Source organism: Hyperolius riggenbachi, chromosome 8, assembly GCF_040937935.1.
Source record: "Hyperolius riggenbachi isolate aHypRig1 chromosome 8, aHypRig1.pri, whole genome shotgun sequence".
NCBI classification, from domain to species: domain Eukaryota; kingdom Metazoa; phylum Chordata; class Amphibia; order Anura; family Hyperoliidae; genus Hyperolius; species Hyperolius riggenbachi.
Window position 1 is genome coordinate 298,148,417 of NC_090653.1, and position 26,263 is coordinate 298,174,679.

The following is a 26,263-nucleotide window of genomic DNA, read 5'->3' on the forward strand; positions in this document are numbered from 1 at the left end:
ATGTACAGTATAAGCTGTTACTCTGTGCCTGTACTGATAGTAAACTGGCTGCAGCGTGTGCTGATCTCTGCTAACTCCAGTATGTACAGTATAAGCGGCTACTCTGTGCCTGTACTGATAGTAAACTAGCTGCAGCGTGTGCTGATCTCTGCTGCCTCCAGTATAAGCTGTTACTCTGTGCCAGTACGGATAGTAATGTAGCTGCAGTGTGTGCTGTCCTCTGCTACCTCCAGTATGTACAGTATAGGTCATTACTCTGTGCCTGTACTGATAGTAAACTAGCTGCAGTGTGTGCTGATCTTTGCTGCCTCCAGAATGTACAGTATAAGTGGTTACTCTGTGCCTGTACTGATAGAGATCAACACACGCTGCAGCTAGTTTACTATCAGTACAGGCACAGAGTAACAGCTTATACTGTACATTCTGGAGGCAGCAAAGATCAGCACACACTGCAGCTAGGTTACTATCAGCACAGGCACTGAGTAACAGCTTATTACTGTACATACTGAAGGTAGCAGAGATCAACACACACTGCAGCTAGTTTACTGCTACCTTCAGTATGTACAGTAATAAGCTGTTACTCTGTGCCTGTACTGATAGTAAACTAGCTGCAGTGTGAGCTGATCCCTGCTGCCTCCAGTATGTACGGTATAAGCTGTTACTCTGTGCCTGTACTGATAGTATACTAGCTGCAGTGTGTGCTGATCCCTGCTGCCTCCAGTATGTACAGTATAAGCTGTTACTCTGTGCCTGTACTGATAGTAAACCAGCTGCAGTGTGTGTGGATCTCTGCTACCTCCAGTATGTACAGTATAAGCTGTTACTCTGTGCCTGTGCTGATAGTAAACCAGCTGCAGTGTGTGCAGATCTCTGCTGCCTCCAGTATGTACAGTATTTCAGGTAATTAGGAATATGCGTGTTCTCTTGATTCTGACATAGCAGTGAAGTGTGAATTGAGCGATTTGGGGGATGGAGGAGGGATCAGGACAGACGCATGTTTATTCAGCATGAATTTATAAAACTCGATGACACATTTCAGAATAAATATATAACCAGGATAAATGGCGTTTTTGGTAAGGTCTCCCAGCATCGTTTTCCTGCTACAATCTGCGTTTCTCCCTATTGTTAATATTTAATAAGGCTCAGAGACTTTATCTGGAGGAGCCGGCGACCATAAACGGATTATATTTAATGCGTTCATCGGTGCGGAGGGGCAGAAAGGCGCTCTAAGCCACCAGCGCCGGATCCCAGACGCCGTTTCCTCTCTGATATATTCGGGCCGGCCGGCGCGAAGCAGATGTGGGTCCCTCAGTCGCGACGGAGTTACCCAGGATGGGGAAAAAGCGATTACTTCCTGAAATCACAGCAAACGCTTAGAAGTGTTACAATGTTGCGATCTGTTCTCTTGGATGGTTACCATGGAAACTGCCTCCAGCATCAGTCGCATAGCAAGCCTGCAACCTTCACATACAATGAACATAAGTGCCGATGTTCAAGGGGAGGCAATGTGGGCAGACGCCTGAGGCCTCAAGGTCGCTGCGACTCCCCCTAGAGGAGGCAGAGGCTAGTAACACTGCACTTCTCAAGACATGACAGCGAGATCAGTTTCCTGTAGCACAGACCTGCAGAACAGGCCGCTGTCATCTGCTCAGACAACCCAAGTCTATACCCATCCGCCTTAGTATCATCTGTGCAATCCAAGCTTAAAGGACAACTGAAGTGAGAGGTATATGGAGGCAGATATATTTATTTCTTATAAAATAATACCAGTTGCCTGGCAGCCCTGCTGATCTCTTTGGCTGCAGTAGTGTCTGAATCACACACCTGAAACCAGCATGCAGCTAATCCATCCACACTTCAGTCAGAGCACCTGATCTGCATGCTTGTTCAGGGGCTGTGGCTGAATGTATTAGAGGCAGAGGATCAGTAGGATGGCCAGGCAACTGGTATTGCTTAAAAGGAAATAAATATGGCAGCCTCCATATCACTAAATTCATGCTGGGAATACACAATTAGTTTTTTTTGGCAGATAGATGGCTTGACAGATAATTTCCGACATGTCCGATCAGATTTTGATCGTTTTTCTGATCAATTTTTTCACAGAAGTTAATGAAAATCAATCATAAAAACGATTGGAAAGTCAATCTGCCGAAAAAACTAATCGTGTATTCTCAGCATCAGTTGTCTTAATCTCCGCCCACTTGGCCTGATGTTAAAGAGGAACTCCAGTGAAAATAATTTAATAAAAAAAAGTGCTTCATTTTTACAATAATTATGTATAAATGATTTAGTCAGTGTTTGCCCATTGTAAAATCTTTCCTCTCCCAGATTCACATTCTGACATGTATTACATGGTGACATTGTTACTGTGGGCAGGTTATGTAGCTGTTTCTAGCTGCTCTGGCTGTTACAGACAGCTTTAAACAGCCATTTCCTGTCTGTGAACATTGTTACATTGTGGCAGTTTGCCCAGAGTACCGTGGTATTCAGAGCCTCTTGTGGGAGGGATTTCAGCACAAAATTAGTCACACAGCGCCCCCTGATGGTCTGTTTGTGAAAATCATTGTATTTCTCATGTAAAAGGGGGTATCAGCTACTGATTGGGATAAAGTTCAATTCTTGGTTGGAGTTTCTCTTTAACTCCTTCAGCTGGATTGTTTTTCATCGTGGGAATAATACTTCTTAAAGCAGGAATGTTTGTCATGTAGCCAGTATCCGATCATTCGATGAAGGGCGGGAAATATCGTTTTGCTGAAATACGGATTTACCAGACGGATGACGGCATCCACGCTCCAGTGCCTCCAATCTATCTCTCGTTTTCAAGCATTTCTGCGGCCAGTAAAGGGGTGTCTGCAATATTTCCAGAAGGGCGGCCAGCAGATATCTGCAATGAAGAGCGCTGAAGCGCGTTCCGTGTCCAACGAGCGGCGTCTCCGGCCACAGAAAGGGGGCAGCATTGCTCTGTGTGTGACCGTAGTGCAATCCGATAGCATGATATTCATTATATGCAGAACAGCTGCTGCGTATGCCTGTCCTCCCTCCTCCGGTGTGACTCAGATTCCTGCTTCTCTGGTGTTAGTTGCAGAGTAAAGCTGGCCATACACTTATTGATCACCACCTGACATGACAATCAGCTCCCCTCCAATACCACACACAGTACATCAATCTTCACTAGATGGATAAAAAAAAAAAAAAAAAAAAAAAAAATCAAACTTCAGCATTACAAAGTTTGATGCAGTACAACGCTACGGCCCACGGATCGACCACTGCTACCGCCTCACCCCTGACTAACCGACCATCGTTACCGCCCCGCCCCTGACTAACCACCGTGACTGCCCTGCCCCTCACTGACCATCGTGACTGCCCTGCCCCTCACTGACCACCGTGACTGCCCTGCCCCTCACTGACCGACCACTGTGACTGCCCCGCCCCTGACTGACCACCGTGACTACCCCGCCTCTGACTGACCACCGCAACTAGACCGCCTCTGACTGACCACCGCTACTGCCCCGCCCCTTACTGACCACCATGACTGCCCCGCCCCTGACTGAACCAACCCAACAGCCCCGCCCCTGACTGACCACCGCGACTGCCCCGCCCCTGACTGACCACTGTGAGTGCCCCGCCCCTGACTGACCACCGCAACTACCCCGCCCAGAGGCGGCCTTTGGGGGTGGCAATCAGGCCCCGCACATGAAGAGGGCCCCGCATGTCATGCCCGCCATACCATGCTCATTTTGGAGGTGGTGAAGGAAAGGTCTACAGAAGTCTAGCTAGAGGGGGCTCAGGCTGGAGCTTCCAAACTTGCTGGGAATTGGTGCTAGGTTTCATGGGGAGCTAGGGATAGGTAGAGACTGGCTGGGGAGCTAGGGATAGGTAGAGGCTGGCTGGGGAGCTAGGGACAGGTAGAGGCTGGCTGGGGAGCTAGGGACAGGTAGAGGCTGGCTGGGGAGCTAGGGACAGGTAGAGGCTGGCTGGGGAGCTAGGGACAGGTAGAGGCTGGCTGGGGAGCTAGGGACAGGTAGAGGCTGGCTGGGGAGCTAGGGACAGGTAGAGGCTGGCTGGGGAGCTAGGGACAGGTAGAGGCTGGCTGGGGAGCTAGGGACAGGTAGAGGCTGGCTGGGGAGCTAGGGACAGGTAGAGGCTGGCTGGGGAGCTAGGGACAGGTAGAGGCTGGCTGGGGAGCTAGGGACAGGTAGAGGCTGGCTGGGGAGCTAGGGACAGGTAGAGGCTGGCTGGGGAGCTAGGGACAGGTAGAGGCTGGCTGGGGAGCTAGGGACAGGTAGAGGCTGGCTGGGGAGCTAGGGACAGGTAGAGGCTGGCTGGGGAGCTAGGGACAGGTAGAGGCTGGCTGGGGAGCTAGGGACAGGTAGAGGCTGGCTGGGGAGATAGGGATAGGTAGAGGCTGGCTGGGGAGCTAGGGATAGGTAGAGGCTGGCTGGGGAGCTAGGGATAGGTAGAGGCTGGCTGGGGAGCTAGGGATAGGTAGAGGCTGGCTGGGGAGCTAGGGATAGGTAGAGGCTGGCTGGGGAGCTAGGACAGGTACAGTTTGATTACATTACGTATTGTAATTGTTCCTGTATTGGTTGGCTTAGGAGCCTTTAACAAGTTTTTAAACAATAATAAGGCATACTGCTTTAGAGGTGGACAAGCCAGTGACTGTGGTGGTACGGTACATGGCCTTCACTTATGCCTCTAGGCCCCGCATATGACACTCGCCCTAGGTCCCTCGTACTCTAAGGCCGGCTTTGACCCCGCCTCTTACTGACCACAGTGACTGCCCCACCCCTGACTGACCAACGCAACAGCCCCACTCCTGACTGACCATCGAGACTGCCCCGCCCCTGACTGACCAACCAACACTACTGCCTCACTCCTGACTGACCGACCATCATGACTGCCCTGACCCCTGACTGACCGATCCCCGCAACTGCCTCGCCCCCTTACTGACCATTACAACTGCCCGCCCCCTTACTGACCATCACAACCGCCCCCTTACTGACCAACCAACACTATTGCCTCACTCCTGACTGACCGACCATCATGACTGCCCTGACCCCTGACTGACCGATCCCCGCAACTGCCTCGCCCCCTTACTGACCATTACAACTGCCCCGCCCCCTTACTGACCATCACAACCGCCCCCTTACTGACCAACCAACACTATTGCCTCACTCCTGACTGACCGACCATCATGACTGCCCTAACCCCTGACTGACCGATCACCGCAACTGCCCCGCCCCCTTACTGACCATCACAACCGCCCCCTTACTGACCATCACAACCGCCCCGCCCCTGACTGACCATCGTGACTGCCCCGCCCCCTGACTGACCATCGTGACTGCCCCGCCCCCTGTCTGACCATCACAACCACCCCACCCCTGACTGACCATCGTGACTGCCCCACCCCCTGATGGACCACTGTGACTGCCACGCCCCCTGAGGGACCATCGTGACTGCCCCGCCCCCTGACGGACCTAGATTTTTCCACCTTGTGTAATTAATACTTTCTGTACATGTAAATTGTAAAAATTGAATGATTGCATCTAAAGAAGGTATTGTACCATTAATGGGCATCTCTAAGGTACGCATACATTACTCGATTTTCCTGTCCAATCGACCATTTGATGCAATCATTTTATCGGATCAGGAGAGAATTGATTAAGTTCCACATTCTGCTCGATCGATGGAAATTGCCAGATTATCTGTTCGATTCCACCAATTGACTCAACCGGACGTGATGGGAACCGAGTAGTCAATCACAGGCGAATCTGCTGCTGTTCATATTATTTTAATCAACACAGAATCTATTTTTGATTTCAGAGCACAAAGACGCAACATTGTTCAGATCAATTAGTGGAGGAGACATTGCCAGGATCTCGGTTGCAGCGTGCGGGTGGGTGGGTGGGGGGGGGGGGGGGGGGCTTAGGGTGCTAATCGCCCAATAAAGTCAATCGCTTCATCACTCGATGGAAAAATCGATAAATGTATGGGTACCTTTAGAGCAATCCATCTCCTCTGTTGTCTAGGTAATGCTATCTGTATATGCTGCCTGTGTGTCTGATATCGGCTGCATAATTAAAGTGAACTTAAACTCACAACTTTCTCTCTGCTCTTAAAGATAAGCAACAGCATAATCTTTAAAGAAAAACATTTCTTTGTTACAGCTGATACAAATCCTGCAATGAATCTGCAGCATGTCTGCTTCCTGCTTTCATGGAAGCAGACATAGGGGTAGCATCCTGTACTTGCCAATTAGCTGCTATTCCGTGGCAGGAGTTGACACAGCTGAGAGATCAAATCACAACTTGTGATTATTCGCAGACGAGGGGGGATTAGACAGACTAAACTCTCTAAATACATACAGGGTGCATTTCTCTGCGTTTCCCTTCTGTCCTGTGCGAGAGTTCAGGTCCACTTTAGGGCAGAGATGTGCGGTTGGTAAAACAGGCGACTTTTTTCTCGCTTATAGACGCCATTCGCCAAGAAGGGAAATGGGACGATAGCCATCTGGGAAGCCGGCCATACGCTATTCATACCTCATACTTCTGGAGCTCTCCCAGCCGCACTATAGGAAGATTTACATCTATGGCAGAAGCTCCCCATCCACTCTCTTGTCTCTTCATTATCTCCTGTATTTATTATCACCAGGATAGTTTCCCAGTGCGAGGAGCCAGCGGTTTGTTATTTGTATCAGAGATTGACCACCATAGGTGAGCTAATAAACCGCCCATCCCCCGCTGCCGCTCCTTGCAAAGGTCGTTACTATAATTACTATAGTATTCATTTCTGCAGCACGGACTCAGCAGGACAGACTGGCCGGAGGATGGAGGTTGTCATGTCGGTGTGGCGATTGTGAATGAGGCCCAGTGGAGGCAGAAATGGAAAATGGCCACGGCCGACTGCCAGTGCCGGTGGAAGCGAAATTGCCAGCGGTCAAATTGCCTCTTTTTTTTTCTAAAATCATGCATTCGCAATCCCAGTCCATGGCGGCCTGGAGAGGGAATAGTGATTCGCACCGCCGGGACTTGTGCAGGTGAGCCGTTTATCAGCTGTATCCTGCGCCCGCCCCCCCAAGTCTCCCGGCGCCGTATTTGCAGGTCTGCGGTTGTGTCGGTAAACTCTCATACTATGTGGAGGTGGTACAATTGGATGTGCGAGACCATGATCCGGCCCATCCTCGCACTAGAACACTGAAAGACAAGAGAGCGGGCGGGGAGCTTCTGCCATAGATGTAAATCTTCCTATAGTGCGGCTGGGAGAGCTCCAGAGGTGATGAAGCGATGGAATTTATTGGGCGATTCTCAACACCCGACTAGCCCCCCCCCCCCCCCCCCCCACACACACACACGCGATCCTGGCGATTTCTCCTTCACAAATTCATCTGAAAGCATTTTTGTGCTCTGAAACCAAAACTTGATTCTATGTTGATCGAAATCATGTGAACAGCAGCCGATAACCTTGTGACGGACCAATTTTTTTCCATCCTGTCTGATTGAGTAAATTGTTGGAAATTGCCAAATTATCTGTTAGAATCCATCAATTGAACAGAATGGAACAGGATCAATGTTCTTAATCTTCTTCTCAACGTTGAACTTCCCTTCGGTTTCTACCAACCCCTTTTCAGGACTGCAGGTTTGTGGCGCCACTTCCCTTCGAGCCAAAGAATCTGACCAGTTTATACCGATTTGTTTACCATGTTGGTTGTACAAGTCCATACGGATGACCTGAACCTCTCCAGTGCAAGAAGCTTGTTAGCTGCTTAAGTTGTCTTTGTGCCATTGGGGGGGTAACTAGAGGGGAACAGCCCCTGGGACCGCAGGAGGACCCCGAGCAGTGGGGGGCACCAACTACCGTGTTTCCCCTAAAAGTAAGACATCCCCTGAGAATAAGCCCTAGCAGGAATTCCTAGCATGCTTGAGATATAAGACATCCTCTGAATGTAAGCCCTACCTGGCAGCAGCCCACATGACTCCAGCAAGTCACGCTGAATACAAAGCCTGGATACAGGAGAGCAGCAGTATAATGTGAGTTCTACAGTCCTGTATATGTGTCAGGCAATGTGTGTTTTTGTTGGAGCCAGCCCTCCTGATCTGTCCTGCAGAGGTGTAGCTAGGGCTTTAAGTGCCCGGGGACAAAGACTATTAATGCGCCCTGTAAGGAGGGACCCGCCAAAAAAGGGTCATGGTCATGCAACAGAATGTGGGCGTGGTAATTGGTGGGGCCAAATATACAGGACCTTAGCAGTGGTGTAAAAGGTCGCGCAGAGAAGACAGAGCTGGACCAGATTAGCGGAGCACAGATCTGTCTACTCCGCGCGGATGGAGCAAGTGTTCTGCCGCCCATATCTGCAGGGGGAGCGAGAGAGAGGGTGAGCCCTAAGGTGAGGGAAGGGGGGGGGGGGTGAAGACTTCCCCCCTTCCCCACGGCTGTGTCCACAGCTCTCCCTCTTCTCTGCGCTCCCGCTGGGGGAAAAAACCCCACAGGTCACGGCTGGGCGCCCCTAGGGACCCAGTGCCCGGGGGCACGTGTCCTACCCCGCCCACCCCAAGCTACGCCCCTGCTGTCCTGATAAGCATCAGCAGCACTTCACCTCTTCCCAGGACACACAGCTTATCCTATCATAGCTCTGGGGGGCCTGACAGAGTTCTCTGCCTGCAAGAAACATACTCTTATGCCGGGAACACACTGGTCGATTAGCCACCGGATCAACCCCAGCCGCGTCCCCGCTCATCAATTACCGCTCGCCCCCGCTTCCTTATCGGCGCTGGATTCCCTGCCATTGTCCGCCGGCGGGGATCGAGCGGGCGGGAGTCGAGCGGCATGATTGGGCTAGCTGAATATTATCAGCTGGTCGATACACGGTACAGAAACGTACCGTGTATCCCCAGCATTACCCACATGATCAGCAGAATCATGAAAGCCAATATCTGCAAACCACAAGCTCTGTGTATGCTGCTTGTGTTTCAGCATGACATGCAGTATATACATTTTGTATAGGAAAAACTACCAGTGTTTCCCCCAAAATAAGACATCCTCTGAAAATAAGCCCTAGAACATCTTTTGGAGCTAAAATTAATATAAGACAGTGTGTTATTTTCGGGAAAACAGGTACTATTTCAGTCCCTATGATAAAGAGACCCCTCCTTCAGATCAGGTGTTTGTAATCCTCACACCCATAACAAGTGTAGCCACAATGTCCACAGTTATTTTATGACCCTTGCGAGATGGGCCCCCAGGCTGTGAGGGGCACCAGGGATGTTACCATTGGGGGGCCCCTATGGAAGTTTTGCTGGGGGGACCCATGATTTGCAGTTCCGCCCCTGTGCCGATGTTTACAGACCATATCACCGCTCCCCTGCATGTGACGCATCATAATGTCCTTCCAAGTAGGCACACTTGTACGATAGTTTAGAGAGAAACCGTAACCAAGAATTGAACTTCATCCCAATCAGTAGCTGATGCCTCCTTTTACATGAGAAATCTTTTCCTTTTCATAAACGGATCATCAGGGGGCGCTGTATGGCTGATATTGTGGTGAAACCCCTCCCACAGTGTGATGTCAGGACCATGGTCCTGACAGTTTCCAGTCTATGAACCTCGTTGCATTGTGGGAAATAACAGCTGTTTACAACTGCCAAAACAGCAACAGCATCTCCTTCCAGAGACATCACCTGCCAGCAGTGAAAATGTCACCATGTGATTAAATGTCAGAATGTAAATCAGGGAGAGGAAAGATTTTACAAACACTGACTAAATCAATCATTTATACATAATTATTGTAAAAATTAAGCACTTTTGTTCATTACATTATTTTCACTGTAAGATTACCAGAGTAACAGATACACCAGTTTGATTTAGTTATAAGTTAGGAATACCCAACAATAAAATGTCTTGAAAACAAAACATTTTCACTGGAGTTCCTCTAACTTTTTTACATTTGAGATGTTCAATAAGAATTTTGGAACCACAATCCTCTGGCCTTGCGCTACATGGAGGGGGTGAAATTGGCCGGTCATGATTGGATGTGTGTACAAAGCTCATAATAGCTCTCCGGTGTCACACGAGCATTCTTATTTTTATCCCGTGTAAACAGGCAGATCAGCACACAAGGGCACGATAGCGGCCATGTTTGACGTTTGGAAACGGATGGATGGAGAGAGTCAATATTGACCCGCTGAGGATAATCGCCTCAGACAGGTGTTTGATAACCGTTTAATGACTCTCACGCCATTACCCGGCCGCAGGAAGTGGCGAGCGGCGACATGAGGGATGGCTGTATTAGCGAGGAGGCCAGCGCTCAGATGAGATCAGAGATTACCCATTACTGCCCACTCTGCTGCCCTCACTGGAAACCAATTCTCTTTTTATATATAAGAATAATAAAGGTGAGACAGGCGCTCTCAGACACAAGAGGTCGGGTGAGTTTATACAACCTTTTCCTCTGCCACGGCAGAGGATTTTATTTAAAGGGAACCTGAAATGAGAGGTATATGCAGGCTGGCTGCCATGTTTATTTCCTGTTAAACAATACCAGTTGCCTGGCTCTCCTGCTGATCTATTTGGCTGCAGCAGTATCTGAATCACACCTGAAACAAGCATTAAACTAATCTAGTCATACTTCAGAGCACCTGATCTGCTGCATGCTTGTTCAGGGGCTGTGGCTAAATGTATTAGAGGCAGAGGATCAGCAGGACAGCCAGGCAATCTGCATTGTTTAAAAGGAAGTAACTATGGCAGCCTCCATATTCCTTTCACTTCAGGTGTGCTTTAAGGGCCCTCTGAGAGAGAGTCGGCAGTGCCGTGATCAGATCGCAATGCAACGTAGCTGAAGAGCATTACAGTAAGGCATACAGTACAATGACAGTATGCTTCACCCTCACTGTAAACACGCACGCTACCCGGTTAGCGCACAGCATGCTGCAGGTTACTGTCGGAAGCCACCCCACTGCAATGGATGTATAAAGCCCTATAGGAATATCATTGCATCATGTTGCAATACGGGGATATTGTAGGTTGTGGAAGGGCCCAAATTTGCATTCGCAAGAACATTACTTTAAATTAATTAGGCATTAAAAATGTTTTGGGAAAAAACGTCGACGTTCTGCAAACTTAAAGTGGACCCAAATTAAAAATACAAGATTTCAGAAATAAAATCTATTTTCTAAATTATAATAATAAATAGCAACCTTTTTTCAGCTGCATGATGACAAATATAAAATATTTTACATTTATTGGAGGAACCCCTCCCTTCCTTTCAAATTGCCGGGATTTTTCCGGCAAACTGGTGGAGTAGATGGTGTCCGGCAATGGAGGAATTGCTAATGGCTGCCCCCAGTATAATCCTAGCTATGCAAAGAGAAGGGTGAAAAGCATGCCCTGAAACGATCATAGGCTTGAAGGAGTGTTTATTTATCTTTGTATGTGTCAGAGTGGTGCAACTAAATATTTTTAATTAAAAAAATGTTTGGATTGGGTCCACTTTAAGAAACAGGTGAGAGGGAGGTGCGGATCTGCGCACTGGGGCTGCACGACTGCTGGGTGTAAAATGTAAATATTTTATGGTTATTCAACCAAGAAATCTGATCAAATGTCCGTTTTTTTCTTTTCGAAACAAGTCGATAGGAAGAGGAGAATTTTCGGATCACTTTTTTCTGAAGGTTGAATGGTGTATGGTAGATTGTCAATTTGTTGATTTAAAAGATTCAGAGACTGAACATACGCCTAAGATTTTGGTGTTTTGTTTTTTTTAAACTATTTCCTATCAGATTTTGACCTCCAGTCAACCTCAAAACTTCATGTTGTTCTAGAACAGAGTCAGTCGCTGGAAATCGCCGGTCCTCATGGGCCCCCAGCTCAGCGGAGATTGGACAACCTGCTCATCTCCCATCTGGAGTCAATACAGCCCAATTTATCGTCATTCTTATTTATGGTTTCTCAACTTTCCTGGGACGCAGCGGCGGGGTGGATCGGCCTGAGGACGCAGCGGCGGGGTGGATCGGCCTGAGGACGCAGCGGCGCCGTGGACCGGCCTGAGGACGCAGCGGCGCCGTGGACCGGCCTGAGGACGCAGCGGCGCCGTGGACCGGCCTGAGGACGCAGCGGCGCCGTGGACCGGCCTGAGGACGCAGCGGTGGGCTGGATCGGCCTGAGGACGCAGCAGTGGGCTGGATCGGCCTGAGGACGCAGCGGTGGGCTGGATCGGTCTGAGGACGCAGCGGTGGGCTGGATCGGCCTGAGGACGCAGCGGCGGAGTGGATCGGCCTGAGAACGCAGCGGCGGGGTGGATCGGCCTGAGAACGCAGCAGTGGGCTGGATCGGTCTGAGGACGCAGCAGTGGGCTGGATCGGTCTGAGGATGCAGCGGTGGGCTGGATCGGTCTGAGGACGCAGCAATGGAGTTTCCAGCACAGATCGGCGGTGGAGAGTTTCAGTTGATGCGAGGAATCTCAGGGGAGATCATCTAAGGATTAATCAGACACCAGATCTCGTTAGCGGAAGGAACTGAGTCAATATCACTGAATTCAAAACCGCTGAAGTCCCAGAGGAACGCCGATCCAAAACACCACATTACCTCATATCGCAGCTCCGAGGCAATCGCAATGAAAGCATGTCGCAGCTCCAACCTCTGCCATTATTCTATCCCGGCACAAGCCAGGCCGGCTACAACACATCAGTCCACAGTCATTTATAGAATGCTCAAATATAAACCTGGAGACAGCCAATGAGACTCCAGCAGTGGCGTACAATGGAGGGAGTAACGCAGGGAGGAATCGGTCATTCGGACATTTCAAACGACTTTTATCCCAGGTGTGTACAAGGCCCAGATGTGATCTGCTCAGACAGGGAGGGAGTATAGAGCTCTCAACAGCCACAATCCAGATGCTGGGCCTAAAGCCATGTACATACAAACAAGATCATCCTTGATTGATACAATCGTTCCTAACTGCCTCAGTTGGCAATCTGGCATATACAGCGAATGATGAATATCATTCAGTGACCAACCACGGCAGATCGATATACGAGAAGCGAAGGTCAAGTACATAGAGTTTGTGTTACACCCCCCCTCCGCACTGCCCCTTCTCTGCTCCCCAATTAACCCTCTCCACACACACACACACACACACACACACACACACACACACTGTACACACACACTGTACACACACACACACACTGTACACACACGTCTGTACAGCGCTCAATCCCAGAACAATTGATAAATTGGCAGAATTGTATTGTATTGGCAGCTTTAGGTCTGTCGTTCTTCTGTACTTCTGTGCAGGTACTCTCTGCATAAAATATGCTTGTTTAGCCTCATCTACATGGTACAATTCTTCATCAGATAGATGGATCTAATAAGAAATTGCACTGTGTGTAGACGTCCAAATTGTGTCAGATCAATTTTCTGATCGCTTCTGCTTTGATAAGTACCGAAAATCTAACGTAATCCGATTGGACCGGTTGGAAACTATGTAATAGATCCGATCTGACAGAAAATTGTACGGTGTAGATGAGGCTTTACTTCCCTGGTCACACTGCGTACTCCTATCTCCTAACTTATTTAGATGAGAAAGAGACACACTTAAGTCACGCCCCTGTCACACATACCATAAAGAGAAATATGTTGTTTTATAATCCAAACCACACTGGTCCTTTCTATCCTGATTCATATTAACATTTTAAAATTAATAATATATCAATTTAAAGGATAGACAAAGTTTAGAGTCAAACACATTTTTAGCAGAGAAATATATATATTTACATAGAAAGCGGGACTATCCTGAAAGAGGGACAAATGGGGAGGAAAGAGGGACAGTTGGGAGCTCTGTGTACTATCCAGGCCTGTAGGGGGAGATGGGGGGGGGGGGGGGGGGAATAGGTCCCTGAAAACCTAACCTAAATCTATGTGGCCATACATACATTTATTGATTTTGGTGTTTAATAAACCAATAATGCTAGTGAATTATGAATCAATTCAAGATTTTGAAGGTTCCATCAAAGCGTGGAAAGTTTCTGCTGACTGTACAAGAATAGAGTTCAGGTCAGTTCTATTTTCTATTTCGGGTGTTTCAGATCGAAAAATGACATTTTGAATTTTAAAAAAGACTTCATTGTGAAAATCCAACGTATTCTCAATGAAAACGCATATCAGAAAGTAGCCGCAAAAATGTGTATTATCATTCTGGAATACTCGCCGCGATAAATCGTTACCCGAAAACAATCGTGATTGAGCTTTGTAAGTTGTGCTGAACTTATCAGGGAACAATAATAATTATAATAAAGGCTTTTTTAATTTGGGATTTTTTTTTTCCAGGGCATTCTCCGGTGGAAATTGGGCGGTTTTCGGAGGTCTGATCTTTGCCTAATTGCAGCAATCACAATATTTCCTCTCTGGCTGAGAAGCCGGCAGAGCCGTCGGTAAACAAGCTGTAATTGTATAATGACTTGAAGCAAGCTCGTTATATAATTATAATCGATTAGCGCGCTGCCTTAGGGGTGAGGACCTTGCAGACTGGATAGAGTCAGTTTTAAATCCACAAAATCACAAGAGATGCGAAAAACACACAAGTCCCAAATACAAAAAACAAACAAACATACAAATCCCAACAAACAGCCAAATAGTCAAAGTTCATTATAGAATCTGTAACTCAGCAGCCAATATTGTGCAACAGAGGCAAATACTACACAGCAGGGCAGCCTGCGTCCAGCAGCAATCAGGTTTGCACTTATTGTGGTGCCTAAAGGTGCGTACACAAATGCGACTATAGTCGTTTGTAACGATCGTTCCCCGATCTTTACCAACGACGATCGTTACAAAAAACGAACCACCGACTATTAAGGCAAACGACGAACGAGCCAAATCGCTACAAAAGAAAGTTCTGTCTCGGCGGATTTTAACCAACGATCGTTTGCAAAAGTAGTACATCGTTGGAAACGATCGTTCGTACTAGGCTTGCCATGCGCATTTCACTATTTCTCCATGGAACTTCTCATTTTTATGCGCAGGCGCAATAGTTGCTTTCTGTGATGTAACGTTCGTTCTAACGATCAGATCGTTACATTTTAAAACTACCTTTACTTAGGTCGTTCTTTCATCAATTAAAAGTTCGTTCGTCGTTCTTAACAAACGATCGTTGTCGCATGTGTGTACGTAGCATAACGGATGCTGTACATATGCTAGATTTAAAGAGAAGCTATGACCAAGAATTGAACTTCATCTCAATCGGTAGCTGATACCCCCTTTCCCATCAGAAATCTTTTCCTTTTCACAAACAGACCATCAGGGGGCGCTGTATGGCTGATATTGTGGTAAAACCCCTCCCACAGTGTGATGTCATCACCAGGGTTCTGACATCACACTGTGGGAGCCTTGTTGCATTGTGGCAAATAACAGCTGTTCCAAATGCCCAAAAAGCAAGCAGCATCTCCTTCCAGTGACATCACCTGCAGTAAAAATGTCACCATGTGATAATTGGCCATGTAAATCAGGGAGAGGAAAGATTTTACAATGGGCAAACACTGACTAATTTTTACAATTATGTATAAAATGGACTTTTTTCATTACATTGTAACTGGAGTTCCTCTTTAAGGCGGCCAATAATCACAGCCGATATTCCGGTTTGTGTACTGCAGCCTCCTGACCACCACCCCACCAGCGATCTGCCAGGCGATCAATTTGGCCAAATGACAGCCAGTTATCTTTTTCTCGCCCACACCACATGGCATTACATCTGCGCTACTCAGTCAGCTCTCCGCCCCCCCTCCCCCCCCCCACACACACACACAAATTGCTACAGAACACGCCGTTTGCCTGTAGGCTGACAACATGTCTGGTTCCAATTCCAGTCAGGCAACATCCATCTAGCGCCTCCCTCCACATGTACATCATCATTTAAGTAATAATTCCTTCTAATAATAATTTTTTTTTTGTATAGCGCTTTTCTCCTGTCGGACTCAAAGCGCTTGCGAGGCAGCCACTAGAGCGCACTCAGTAGGCAGTAGCAGTGTTAGGGAGTCTTGCCCAAAGACCTCCTTACTGAATAGGTGCAGCTTACTGAACAGGCAGAGCCAGGACTTGAACCCTGGTCTCCTGTGTCAGAGGCAGAGCCCTTAACCATTACACTATCCAGCCACCGGTACAATGGGGAATAAAAATAAACGTGAGAATCAGTACTCTGCACTGACCTAAAGCGAGAGGGATATGGAGGCTGCCATATTTCTTTCCTGTTAAGCAATACCAGTTATCTGACAGTCCTGCTGATCACTTTGGCAGCAGTAGTGTCTGAATCACACACCAGAAACAAGCATGCTGCTAATCCAGTCACACTTCAGAGCACCTAATCTGCATGCTTGTTCAGGGGTTATGGCTAAATGTATTAGAGGCAGAGGATGAGCAGGACAGCCAGGCAATGTGCATTGTTTAATAGGAAATAAACATGTCCGCCTCCATATCCCTCTCCCTTCAGGTGTCCAGTAAGCAGTAAGGTTGTTGTGACCTCCGCAATCCCTGACTTACGAGCCCCCTAATAAGCTTGAGTCCTTAGGCCGCTGCCATGCTTTCCTCTGTGGAAGCTCAGGCCCAGTTTCCCCAACTGCTCCAGAAATAAGGACATACAAGCTTCCAGGAAAAGAAGAACACTCAGCGGTGCGTGTTAGGGCTCGTTTCCACTATCGCGAATCCGCATGTGTCCAACACATGCGGATTCGCACATGTAATGCAAGTGGATGGGCCTGTTTCCACTGTAGCGTTGTTGAGGTGCGTTTTTTTCAGCGGTAAAAAAACGCACAAAAGAGCCAACGAATTTGCCTGCGAGTGGAATGCATGCGAATCGCCGCTAATGTATTTAATAGTAAAAACGCATGCGTTTGTTACATGCGTTTTTACCTGCGATTTCGCGTGCGATTTCGCACCTTTTTCAATTTTATTTTGCCCTGGCAGTGTCATGGTTAATTTCGCATGGCACCCTGCCATGCGAAATCGCACGCGAAATCGCGGGTAAAAACGCATGCGGAAACGCATGCGTTTTTACAAGCGTCGGAATGCCGGCGAAATCGCGTCGCAACAGTGGAAACAAGCCCTCAAACGTTACATGTTTAATTACTCACTGACTAGAAAACTAACGAGCAGGCCCAGAAGAAGTTCAACCGCTGTATTCTTTAGACTCAAATGCACCTTGTAGGTTTGCAGAACATTACACAGTTCAGAATTGCCTGAGTATTAGTCCTAAAAATTCACTGGTATGGAGTCAGTCGAGATTGAGAACTCAACTTTTATCTGGTAAACAAGTAATAAGGATGCTAAACAGGCAATCCAAAAGTTAAAATCTCTATTACTTCTCTTGTTTATAAATGATGATCACTCCCCAGTTTACCTGACTCTTATTTGGTACGTTGCCGCAAAAAGGAAGTTGCAGGGCATGCTGGGTTGTCTTTTTTTTGCTTCTTTATTTCCCCTCAGACATAACTAATGTACAGAAGCAAAAAAAGGACAACCCAGCATGCCCTGCAGCTTCCTTTGTGCGGCAACGTACCAGATAAGAGTCAGGTAAACTGGGGAATGATCATTTATCAACAAGAAAAGTAAGAGTGATTGTAACTTTTGGATTGCCTGGTTAGCATCCTTATTACTTGTTTACCAGATAAAAATAAAGAATTGATTTTTGATTTTATGCCCGACAGTTACTCTTTAACCCAACTCTACTCTCAGGCCTGGAACCCACTACAAAACGCTATCGCTAATCGCAATCGCTAGCGTTTTGTATGAGCAGTTTGTAAGCGATTTCCTGAGCGTTTTAGCGAACGATTTTAAAAAGTGTATCAATTTGCCAGCGGTTGTGAAATTTGCGCTATCCATTTACATTGGCAGAGCGTTTAGGGAAATCGCTAGCGATTTGTCACGCTCCCTTTAAGGAAGGGGAGGGGGCTGGGAAGGGGAAAAAACAAAAACAAAATCGCTCTGGTGGGTTCCAGCCCTCACACAGAACTAACCCCCCTCCCCAGTGGTGTCTAACCCTAACCCCCCCCCCCCCCGGTGGTGCCTAACCCTAACACCCCCCCCCCCCCCCGGTGGTGCCTAACCCTAACCACCCCACAGACAGAATTCCTACAGAATCCATTTCCAGGCAACTGATTGGCTGACCTCAGCATACCTGAGGTATAATCTTCTGATAGCGAGAATGACTAGCTATTGATTAAACACCATTATTGTTTTCTCGCCTCATTGGAGGGGGGGGGGGGGGGGGGGGGGGGAGGGTAGACGGACTACCATAGTTTTGTACAGCACAAAGCTAGTGGTGGGAGGGTTTAATGGACTTGTGATCAGATTTTATCATGACAGAGTAAGTGTGCCCATACATTGATAGATGGGGCAGCAGGTATGATCATTAGATACATCCCTCTTCTATCCAATCTGATCAGAGAGGAATCTATTGTCCAATAGATCTCAGTATGAAATCTCTGCAGCCACCCCTGCCTGTCGCCCCCCAGGTCTTCCCTATATACACTCACCTAAAGGATTCAAAAAAGCACTCAAAACTCACTTCTTCAAGGAGGCCTACATCAACTCAACACTACCAAAATCCTTTCTGCCCATAACTTCTTGCTGCACCCCCTCCTTTTGTGTCACCAGCCCCTCCCTCTAGAGTGTAAGCCTTTGGCAGGGCCCTCTTCCCTTGTGTATCATACTTGACTGTGTGCACTTTACCCAGAATTTGGAACTGGTAATTTTTTACCACTACTACTCCAGTTTATGATCTGGCATTGTACTACTGTCTGCATTGTGTTGTGTATCTTATTGCTATTACCTGTATTGTTGTATCTATGGTCTGTTACCTGTATTGTTCTGTCAACCCTGTTATCATTGTCTGTAATCCTATTTATTGTACAGTGCTGCGTAATATGTTGGCGCTATATAAATCTAATAAATAAGAATAAATAATATTCGGAACGCCTGTTCAATTTCTCATTAATGCAATTATGTAATCAACCAATCACATGGCAAATGGCAATTGCTTCAATGCATTTAGGGGTGTGGTCCTGGTCAGGACAATCTCCTGAACTCCAAACTGAATGTGAGAATGGGAAAGAAAGGTGATTTGAGAAATTTGGAGCGTGGCATGGTTGTTGGTGCCAGGCAGGCCGGTCTGAGTATTTCACAATCTGCTCAGTTACTGGGATTTGCACGCACAACCATTTCTGGGGTTTACAAAGAATGGTGTGAAAAGGGAAAAACATCCAGTATGCGGCAGTCCTGTGGGTGAAAATGCCTTGTTGATGCTGCTGAGGTCAGAGGAGAATGGGCCGACTGATTCAAGCTGATAGAAGAGCAACATTGACTGAAATAACCACTCGTTACAACCGAGGTATGCAGCAACGCATTTGTGAACCCACAACACGCACAACCCAGAGGCGGATGGGCTACAACAGCAGAAGACCCCACCGGGTACCACTCATCTCCACTACAAATAGGAAAAAGAGGCTACAGTTTGCACGAGCTCACCAAAATTAGACAGTTGAAGACTGGAAATATGTTGCCTGGTCTGATGAGTCTCGATAGAGTCAGAATTTGGTGTAAACAGAATGAGAACATGGATCCATCATGCCTTGTTACCACTGTGCAGGCTGGTGGTGGTGGTGTAATGGTGTGGGGGATGTTTTCTTGGCACACTTTAGGCCCCTTAGTGCCAATTGGGCATCGTTTAAATGCCACGGGCTACCTGAGCATTGTTTCTGACCATGTCCATCCCTTCATGACCACCATGTATCCATCCTCTGATGGCTACTTCCAGCAGGATAATGCACCATGTCACAAAGCTCCAATCATTTCACATTGGTTTCTTGAACATGACAATGAGGTCACTGTACTAAAATGGCCCCACAGTCACCAGATCTCACCCCAATAGAGCATCTTTGGGATGTGATGGAACGGGAGCTTTGTGTCCTGGATGTGCATTCTACAAATCTCCATCATCTGCAAGATGCTGTCCTATCAATATGGGCCAACATTTCTAAAGAATGCTTTCAGCACCTTGTGGAATCAATGCCACGTAGAATTAAGGCAGTTCTGAAGGCAAAAGGGGGTCAAACACCTTATTAGTATGGTGTTCCTAATAATCCTTTAGGTGAGTGGATAACATGCACCCCAGACCTGTGGTGAGCATCGCAGTGTAGTATTGGCTGACCTGTCGCCGGCACATTTCTCCTCCACTGGGGGGTGCCTGTATCATGACAGTGAGTCTGTGACAAACAAGCTGCTCACCCTCAGACATTCAGCCGTCCTCCATTCCTCCTCAGCCAGGACAGCAGTGCCACTTCTGCTGTGCAAGTCACGAGATACTGCTGCTCTCCTGCCTCCCCCCTCCTCATTCACTATCAGACTCCCTACACAGCTCAACAAGCTGCTTTTCCCCAATGATGCTCTCCTGCCTCCCCCCTCCTCACTCACTGTCAGACTCCCTACACAGCTCAACAAGCTGCTTTTCCCCAATGATGCTCTCCTGCCTCCCCCCTCCTCACTCACTGTCAGACTCCTCACACAGCACAACAAGCTTCTTTCCCCCAATGCTGCTCTCCTGCCTCCCCCTCATCACTCACTGTCAGACTCCTCACACAGCACAACAAGCAGCATTTCCCCAATGATGCTCTCCTGCCTCCCTCCTCCTCCTCACTCACTGGCAGCCTCCTCAGACAGCACAACAAGCTGCTTTTCCCCAATGATGCTCCCCTGTCTCCCCCCTCCTCACTCACTGTCACACTCCTCACACAGCACAACAAGCTGCTTTTCCCCAATGACGCTCTCCTGCCTCCCCCCTCCTCACACAGCACAACAAGCTGCTTTTCCCCAATGATGCTCTCCTGTCTCCCCCCTCCTCACTCACTGTCACACTCCTCACACAGCACAACAAGCTGCTTTTCCCCCAATGACGCTCTCCTGCCTCCCCCCTCCTCACACAGCACAACAAGCTGCTTTTCCCCAATGATGCTCTCCTGTCTCCCCCCTCCTCACTCACTGTCAGTCTCCTCACACAGCACAACAAGCTGCTTTTCCCCAATGACGCTCTCCTGCCTCCCCCCTTCTCACACAGCACAACAAGCTGCTTTTCCCCAATGACGCTCTCCTGCCTCCCCCCTCCTCACACAGCACAAAAAGCTGCTTTTCCCCAATGATGACCTCTTCACCTCGCTCTCCCCTCCTGCTCTGACTGCATGCTGTTAGTGTAAACACAGTACAAACATGCCGCCCCTGTAATCTCTGCAACTGATGCAAATGTTTCACCTTGCCTCATGAGAGCACCGGCCCTGCATGACCCTGCTGCATATTCCTGACATCAGTATATGCGGCTATGTCACAGAGATACAGGATACGGAGATACAGAATAAAGGATACAGGTACAAGGAGGTATTCTCCACTCTCCCTCAGTTTCTGATCAGTCCCTCTATTGATGTAGTAAATCTGGTATGGATCTGTTACCCGTTTATCTGCCAACAGGCCCACACCTGGGTCATATCACATCACTGGGAAGGTAAGGTTGCCAAAAGGTTAGCCATTTAGCAGTTGTGTGATTGGAGTTTTGTGTTATGACTCACAACGAGAACTCAGATAAATGCAGGGCCAGTTCTTGTGACGATTCCCACACACAATGGTAACAGTAAAACCACCAATTCACTCGCCTTGACGCGCAACCCTCACTATTGTGCAATATGACCCAGGCCACCTTATAGACAAATGTCATAAATCCAGGCGGGTTCTGTTGGATCCGCTATGTTCAGAAGCGGGGGGGGGGGGTTGTTGGACTCCGTATTTCAGGTCCTCATAAGTCACGACTTACAAACGACATCTGGCGAATGCTGATAAAACGTCGGGAGGATTAGCTGCAAAATTTACGCTTTGAAATTTTTCAGAAAAACTATTCATCAGTCTCCCCTGAGGAGAGGTGAGGAATCCAACCAGAAAATCCTTCAAAAGACGCGCTTTATAATAGAGCGCAAATCCTACAAAACCCACGCTCGGAAGACAACAAAAAAGAAAAATAAATCATTAAAAAAAAAAAAAAAAAAAAAAGAAGAAGTGCTTAATCGATAATTTTTGATAGGATTGAAAACTACAATGCCAGAAAGATTTACAAAAACAGCAGCATTCCGGTGCTAAATCAACAATAATATTGAAAATTATTAACAACAACAACAGCATCTTAGAGACAGCAAGACGTATGGACAATTCCAGAGGCATTCTTGCACGACCTCATATTTTCTCTATTATGGAGCTTTTCATGGCTGTGGAGTTTAATGATAAATAAATCCCAATAAACCATTTAGAAAAAAAACATTAAATCAGATTTTCTCATTAAGAAATGGCCTAAAGCAGGGGTCCCCAAACGTTTTGGGTGGAGGGCCGGGTCAACATACTTCAGACCGCTGCTGGGCCGGAGTAAACATAAAATGATGTAGAAGTCTTTGCGGACCAGACAGTGAAGCATACCCAGGTGACAATCTGCAAGCCAATTGGACAGCAGTGTCACCTGATGTGGAATTTGATTGGAAACCAGCAAAATTTCTGCTTTCTGGCTTCCATGTGGATGGGGGGTGCTGCACTGCTATTCCATATGTGGACCACCAATATTTAAAGATGTAGCTGACTGCATTTATAAGCAATACATTTTCTGTGTGGGGGGCCGGTAAGAAAGCCTTAGGGGGCCACATTCGGCCCGTGGGCCTTAGTTTGAGGACCACTGGCCTAAAGCAACCGTGAAAGAGGCGAAACTGCGGTAACATATAACCAAATCTCAGAGAGAGACCCAGTGCACACCGAGCGGTTTTAGGAGTGATCCGCCAACCGCTTCCGCCTGTGAAAACGTTTGGCTAATGTATCTCCATGGGATGGTGCACAGCAGCAGTTTGAGGATTTTAGCAAACAGCAAACGTGCCTCCTGCTGCACATTTGCGGTTTGCAGAGGCGTTTCTGCCTCAATGTGAAGTATAGGGAAAAACGCAAACTGCTCTGGAAAACACTAGATCAGAGCGGTTTTCCAGGCGTTTTTGTTACAGAAGCTGTTCAGTACAGCTTTTACTGTAACATGATTTGTAATCTGCTACACAAAAACGCTCCAAAAACGCCAGGCATGTTTAGAAAACCTCTCTAAACATGCCTAGAATCGCTCTAAAATCTGCTCCAAAAACCGCCAGCGTTTTGAGGATCTGCTAGCGGTTTTGGTGTGCACTGGGCCAGAAATTGATTTTGGTTGGTTGCTGCTCTTGTCTGTCAGTGAGTGAGGTTGGTTGCCATAGGTTACCACGCTTTTCTGTCAGTGAGGGAATTCTAGATCTCGAAAACAAACACACAGAAACCTTCAGTAACTTTAGGAGTTGCAAAGGTGAATAAAAGGCTTCCAGTGGACCAGATGCCATAACTGCAGCTTACAGACCCCTCCTCACATCCCTGCACAGAACATTTATATAAAACAGTCGCAGATTCTGATACAGCAAGCTGTGCGATACACAGACTGGAGTCTGCAAAGTCAGCGCAAATCCCACACAGGTAAAGACAGAATAATAGTCTGAAGCCCACATAGAAGAGAAACGCACATCTGCTCCCAGTCTGATCAGCAGATCCATGCCACACAACTAAACTCATCAATTCAAAAAGTAAACAAAAGATTTGAAGAATACAAATATAAAAGGGGGAGCAGTATGCTGCAGGCCCAATAATAAACGGATACATTAATTAGTCATTATTAACAATGATAATATCCACACTATTACTAATGACGACATTAAAATATATTATTTTGTTTCTTAAATATTAACCATCATGCATGCACACTTTATCTATGCAATAAATATGCAAACATTGCTTAAAGTGGTCTGAAAGCCAGCATTTCTACTCTAAAAGATTCCTCACAGCTTGAAAGTTACTATCCCAGAAAAAATTTTTTCTAGCAGAACATCACTGAAATGGTTAAACAAAGCACTTTCTCCTCCTATTCAGCTTCAAATCCGCATCCAAACTGGAGATTACAGTATCTTTTTTACTTGTTAAACACAAAATGTATCAACACTGGAATGTAAAGAAACACTCTGAGAAACTGTCTCTGCTTCAGGGACACACGGAGTTCAGAATAGATCATTAGAAGATTTTAATATGTAATAAAAACGCAGTTATAATGGTAATATAATAAAATGCAATGCCAGCTTTCAGGGCAAGAAAACCACCTGGAAATTTGTAATTTGTAAACAGACATTACATGTGCACAAAAGCAAATATGATAACTACTGCATAAGTAGGAAAACACATTTTTATTGAATGTTATGTCAGTTTCAGACCACTTTAAGGGGGGGGGGGGGGGGGGGAGGACTACCATGAAAACTCTCTCTCTGTTAGACTTGTACTAGACGTTATTACACAGCTGTATGCTGTAATCCAGTTATTACACATTCTCAGGACAGGAGAGCGGGGACCTGGCATAATAACACATCTCTACACATCCGGAGCTCTCAGTCACTTACTGGAGGGGTTGGAAAAGTTATTCTGCCAGCTGCCAATAATGTACAAACATATGTAAGCTGTCTGCAGATTGGGGGAGCTCTATCTCTAGATTTTGGGGTTATATTTGTATACAGGGGCTCAGTATGTAGATGGGGGAGGGGGCTCTGTAGATGAGGGGGGCCAGTCTGTAGATTGGGGGCTCTGTATGTAGACGGGGGAAGGGTTTGTAGACAGGGGGCTCAGTCTGTAGATGGGGGGGTTCTATACGTAGACAGGAGAGCTCTATGTGTAGACGGGGGCTCAGTCTGTAGATGGGGGGTTCTATACGTAGACAAGAGAGCTCTATGTGTAGATGGGGGCCCAGTCTACAGATTGTGGGGCTCAGTCTTTAGATTGGTAGCCAAGTCTGTAGATGGGGAGCTCCATGTATAGCTGAGGGGCTCCGTCCATAGATGGGGGGGGCTCAGTCCTTAGCCTGCAACCCGAGGAGCACATGCAGGGACTGGTCTCACACACAGGAGCTGCTTGTCCTCCAGTTTCAGCACCCGGGACAGTTCCTGCCTCTCCTCCGCACACCGGGGATCCCTCTTACCTGTCATCATTCTGGAAGTTCTGGTCCCCCAGCAGCAGGTCCCGGAAGCGGTATCTGGGGGGCAGGGGGGGCACCTCGGTCTCCAGCTCGTTCATCTTCAGAGCGCTGATATCTAAGATGACTCCAGTCTTGTCAGGTGCCAGCCTGCGGGGAGACACAAGGAGGGGGTGAGAGAAGTTTCCACGCAGGAGACACCAAGAGAAGAGACACCCAGAGAGAGGAGAGACACCCCATCCCTCCTCCCCCCCCCCCCCCTTACATCAGGGTGCCAGCCTGCGGGGAGACACAAGGAGAGGGGGAGAGAAGTTTCCACGCAGGAGACACACAGAGAGGAGACACACAGAGAGAGGAGACAGCACATCCCTCCCCCCTTACATCAGGGTGCCAGCCTGCGGGGAGATACAAGGAGAGGGTGAGAGAAGTTGCCACGCAGGAGACACACAGAGAGGGTGAGAGAAGTTTCCACGCAGGAGACACAGAGAGGGGAGACACACAGAGAGAGGAGAGACACCCCATCCCTCCCCCCCTCCCATCAGCCTGCAGGGAGACACAAGGAGAGGGTGAGAGAAGTTTCCACGCAGTAGAGACACAGAGAGGAGAGACACCCCATCCCTCCTCCCCCCCCCCCCCCTTACATCAGGGTGCAGCCTGCAGGGAGACACAAGGAGGAGGTGAGAGACGTTTCCCTGCAGGGGAGACAGAGGAGACACACAGACAGGAGACACAAGGATGAGGTGAGAGTTTCCTGGCAGGAGACAGAGACAGGAGACACACAGAGGAGACACAGAGAGGAGACACACACAGGAGGCACACAGAGGAGAGACACACACAAAGGAGACAAAGAAGACACCCCATCTCCCCCCCCCCCCCCCCCCTCCTTACATCAGGGTGTCTGGGTGCAGCCGGAGCCCATCTCATCAGCCCAGACTCCCTTCTCCTCCTCTGCCAGCAGATCTCTTGCAGCTTCATACAGCTCAGCAGTGACACAATGAGAGGAGAGATGCACCAGCAAGCAGCATCCACCTCTGGAGGGGGAGGAGTCACTGCCATGCCTCGCTATGCTCATACTGAGCCACTGGTACCCTGCAATAAAGGGGAACTCCAGGAGGGAGATATACCAGAGGCAGCAGCCAGCAGCATCCACCTCTGGAGGGGGAGGAGCCACTGCCATGCCTCGCTATGCTCATA

The 26,263-nt window shown here is 47.9% G+C and overlaps 1 protein-coding gene across 3 annotated transcripts in view; it reads right to left on the bottom strand.

Annotated features, from left to right (window-relative positions):
• KCNT1 (potassium sodium-activated channel subfamily T member 1) overlaps window positions 1–26,042 on the bottom strand; it is a 489,153-nt gene extending 463,111 nt beyond the window's left edge. For all 3 annotated transcript variants that reach the window (XM_068249213.1, XM_068249212.1, XM_068249206.1), the window contains exons 1-2: window positions 25,958–26,042; window positions 25,076–25,219 (exon numbers count right to left, since the gene is read on the bottom strand). In XM_068249213.1, coding sequence (XP_068105314.1) covers window positions 25,076–25,219; window positions 25,958–25,959 — 146 coding nt within the window. In that variant the 5' untranslated portion in view covers window positions 25,960–26,042. The remainder of the gene's footprint in view (window positions 1–25,075; window positions 25,220–25,957) is intronic.
• Between the last annotated feature and the right edge of the window lie 221 nt (window positions 26,043–26,263).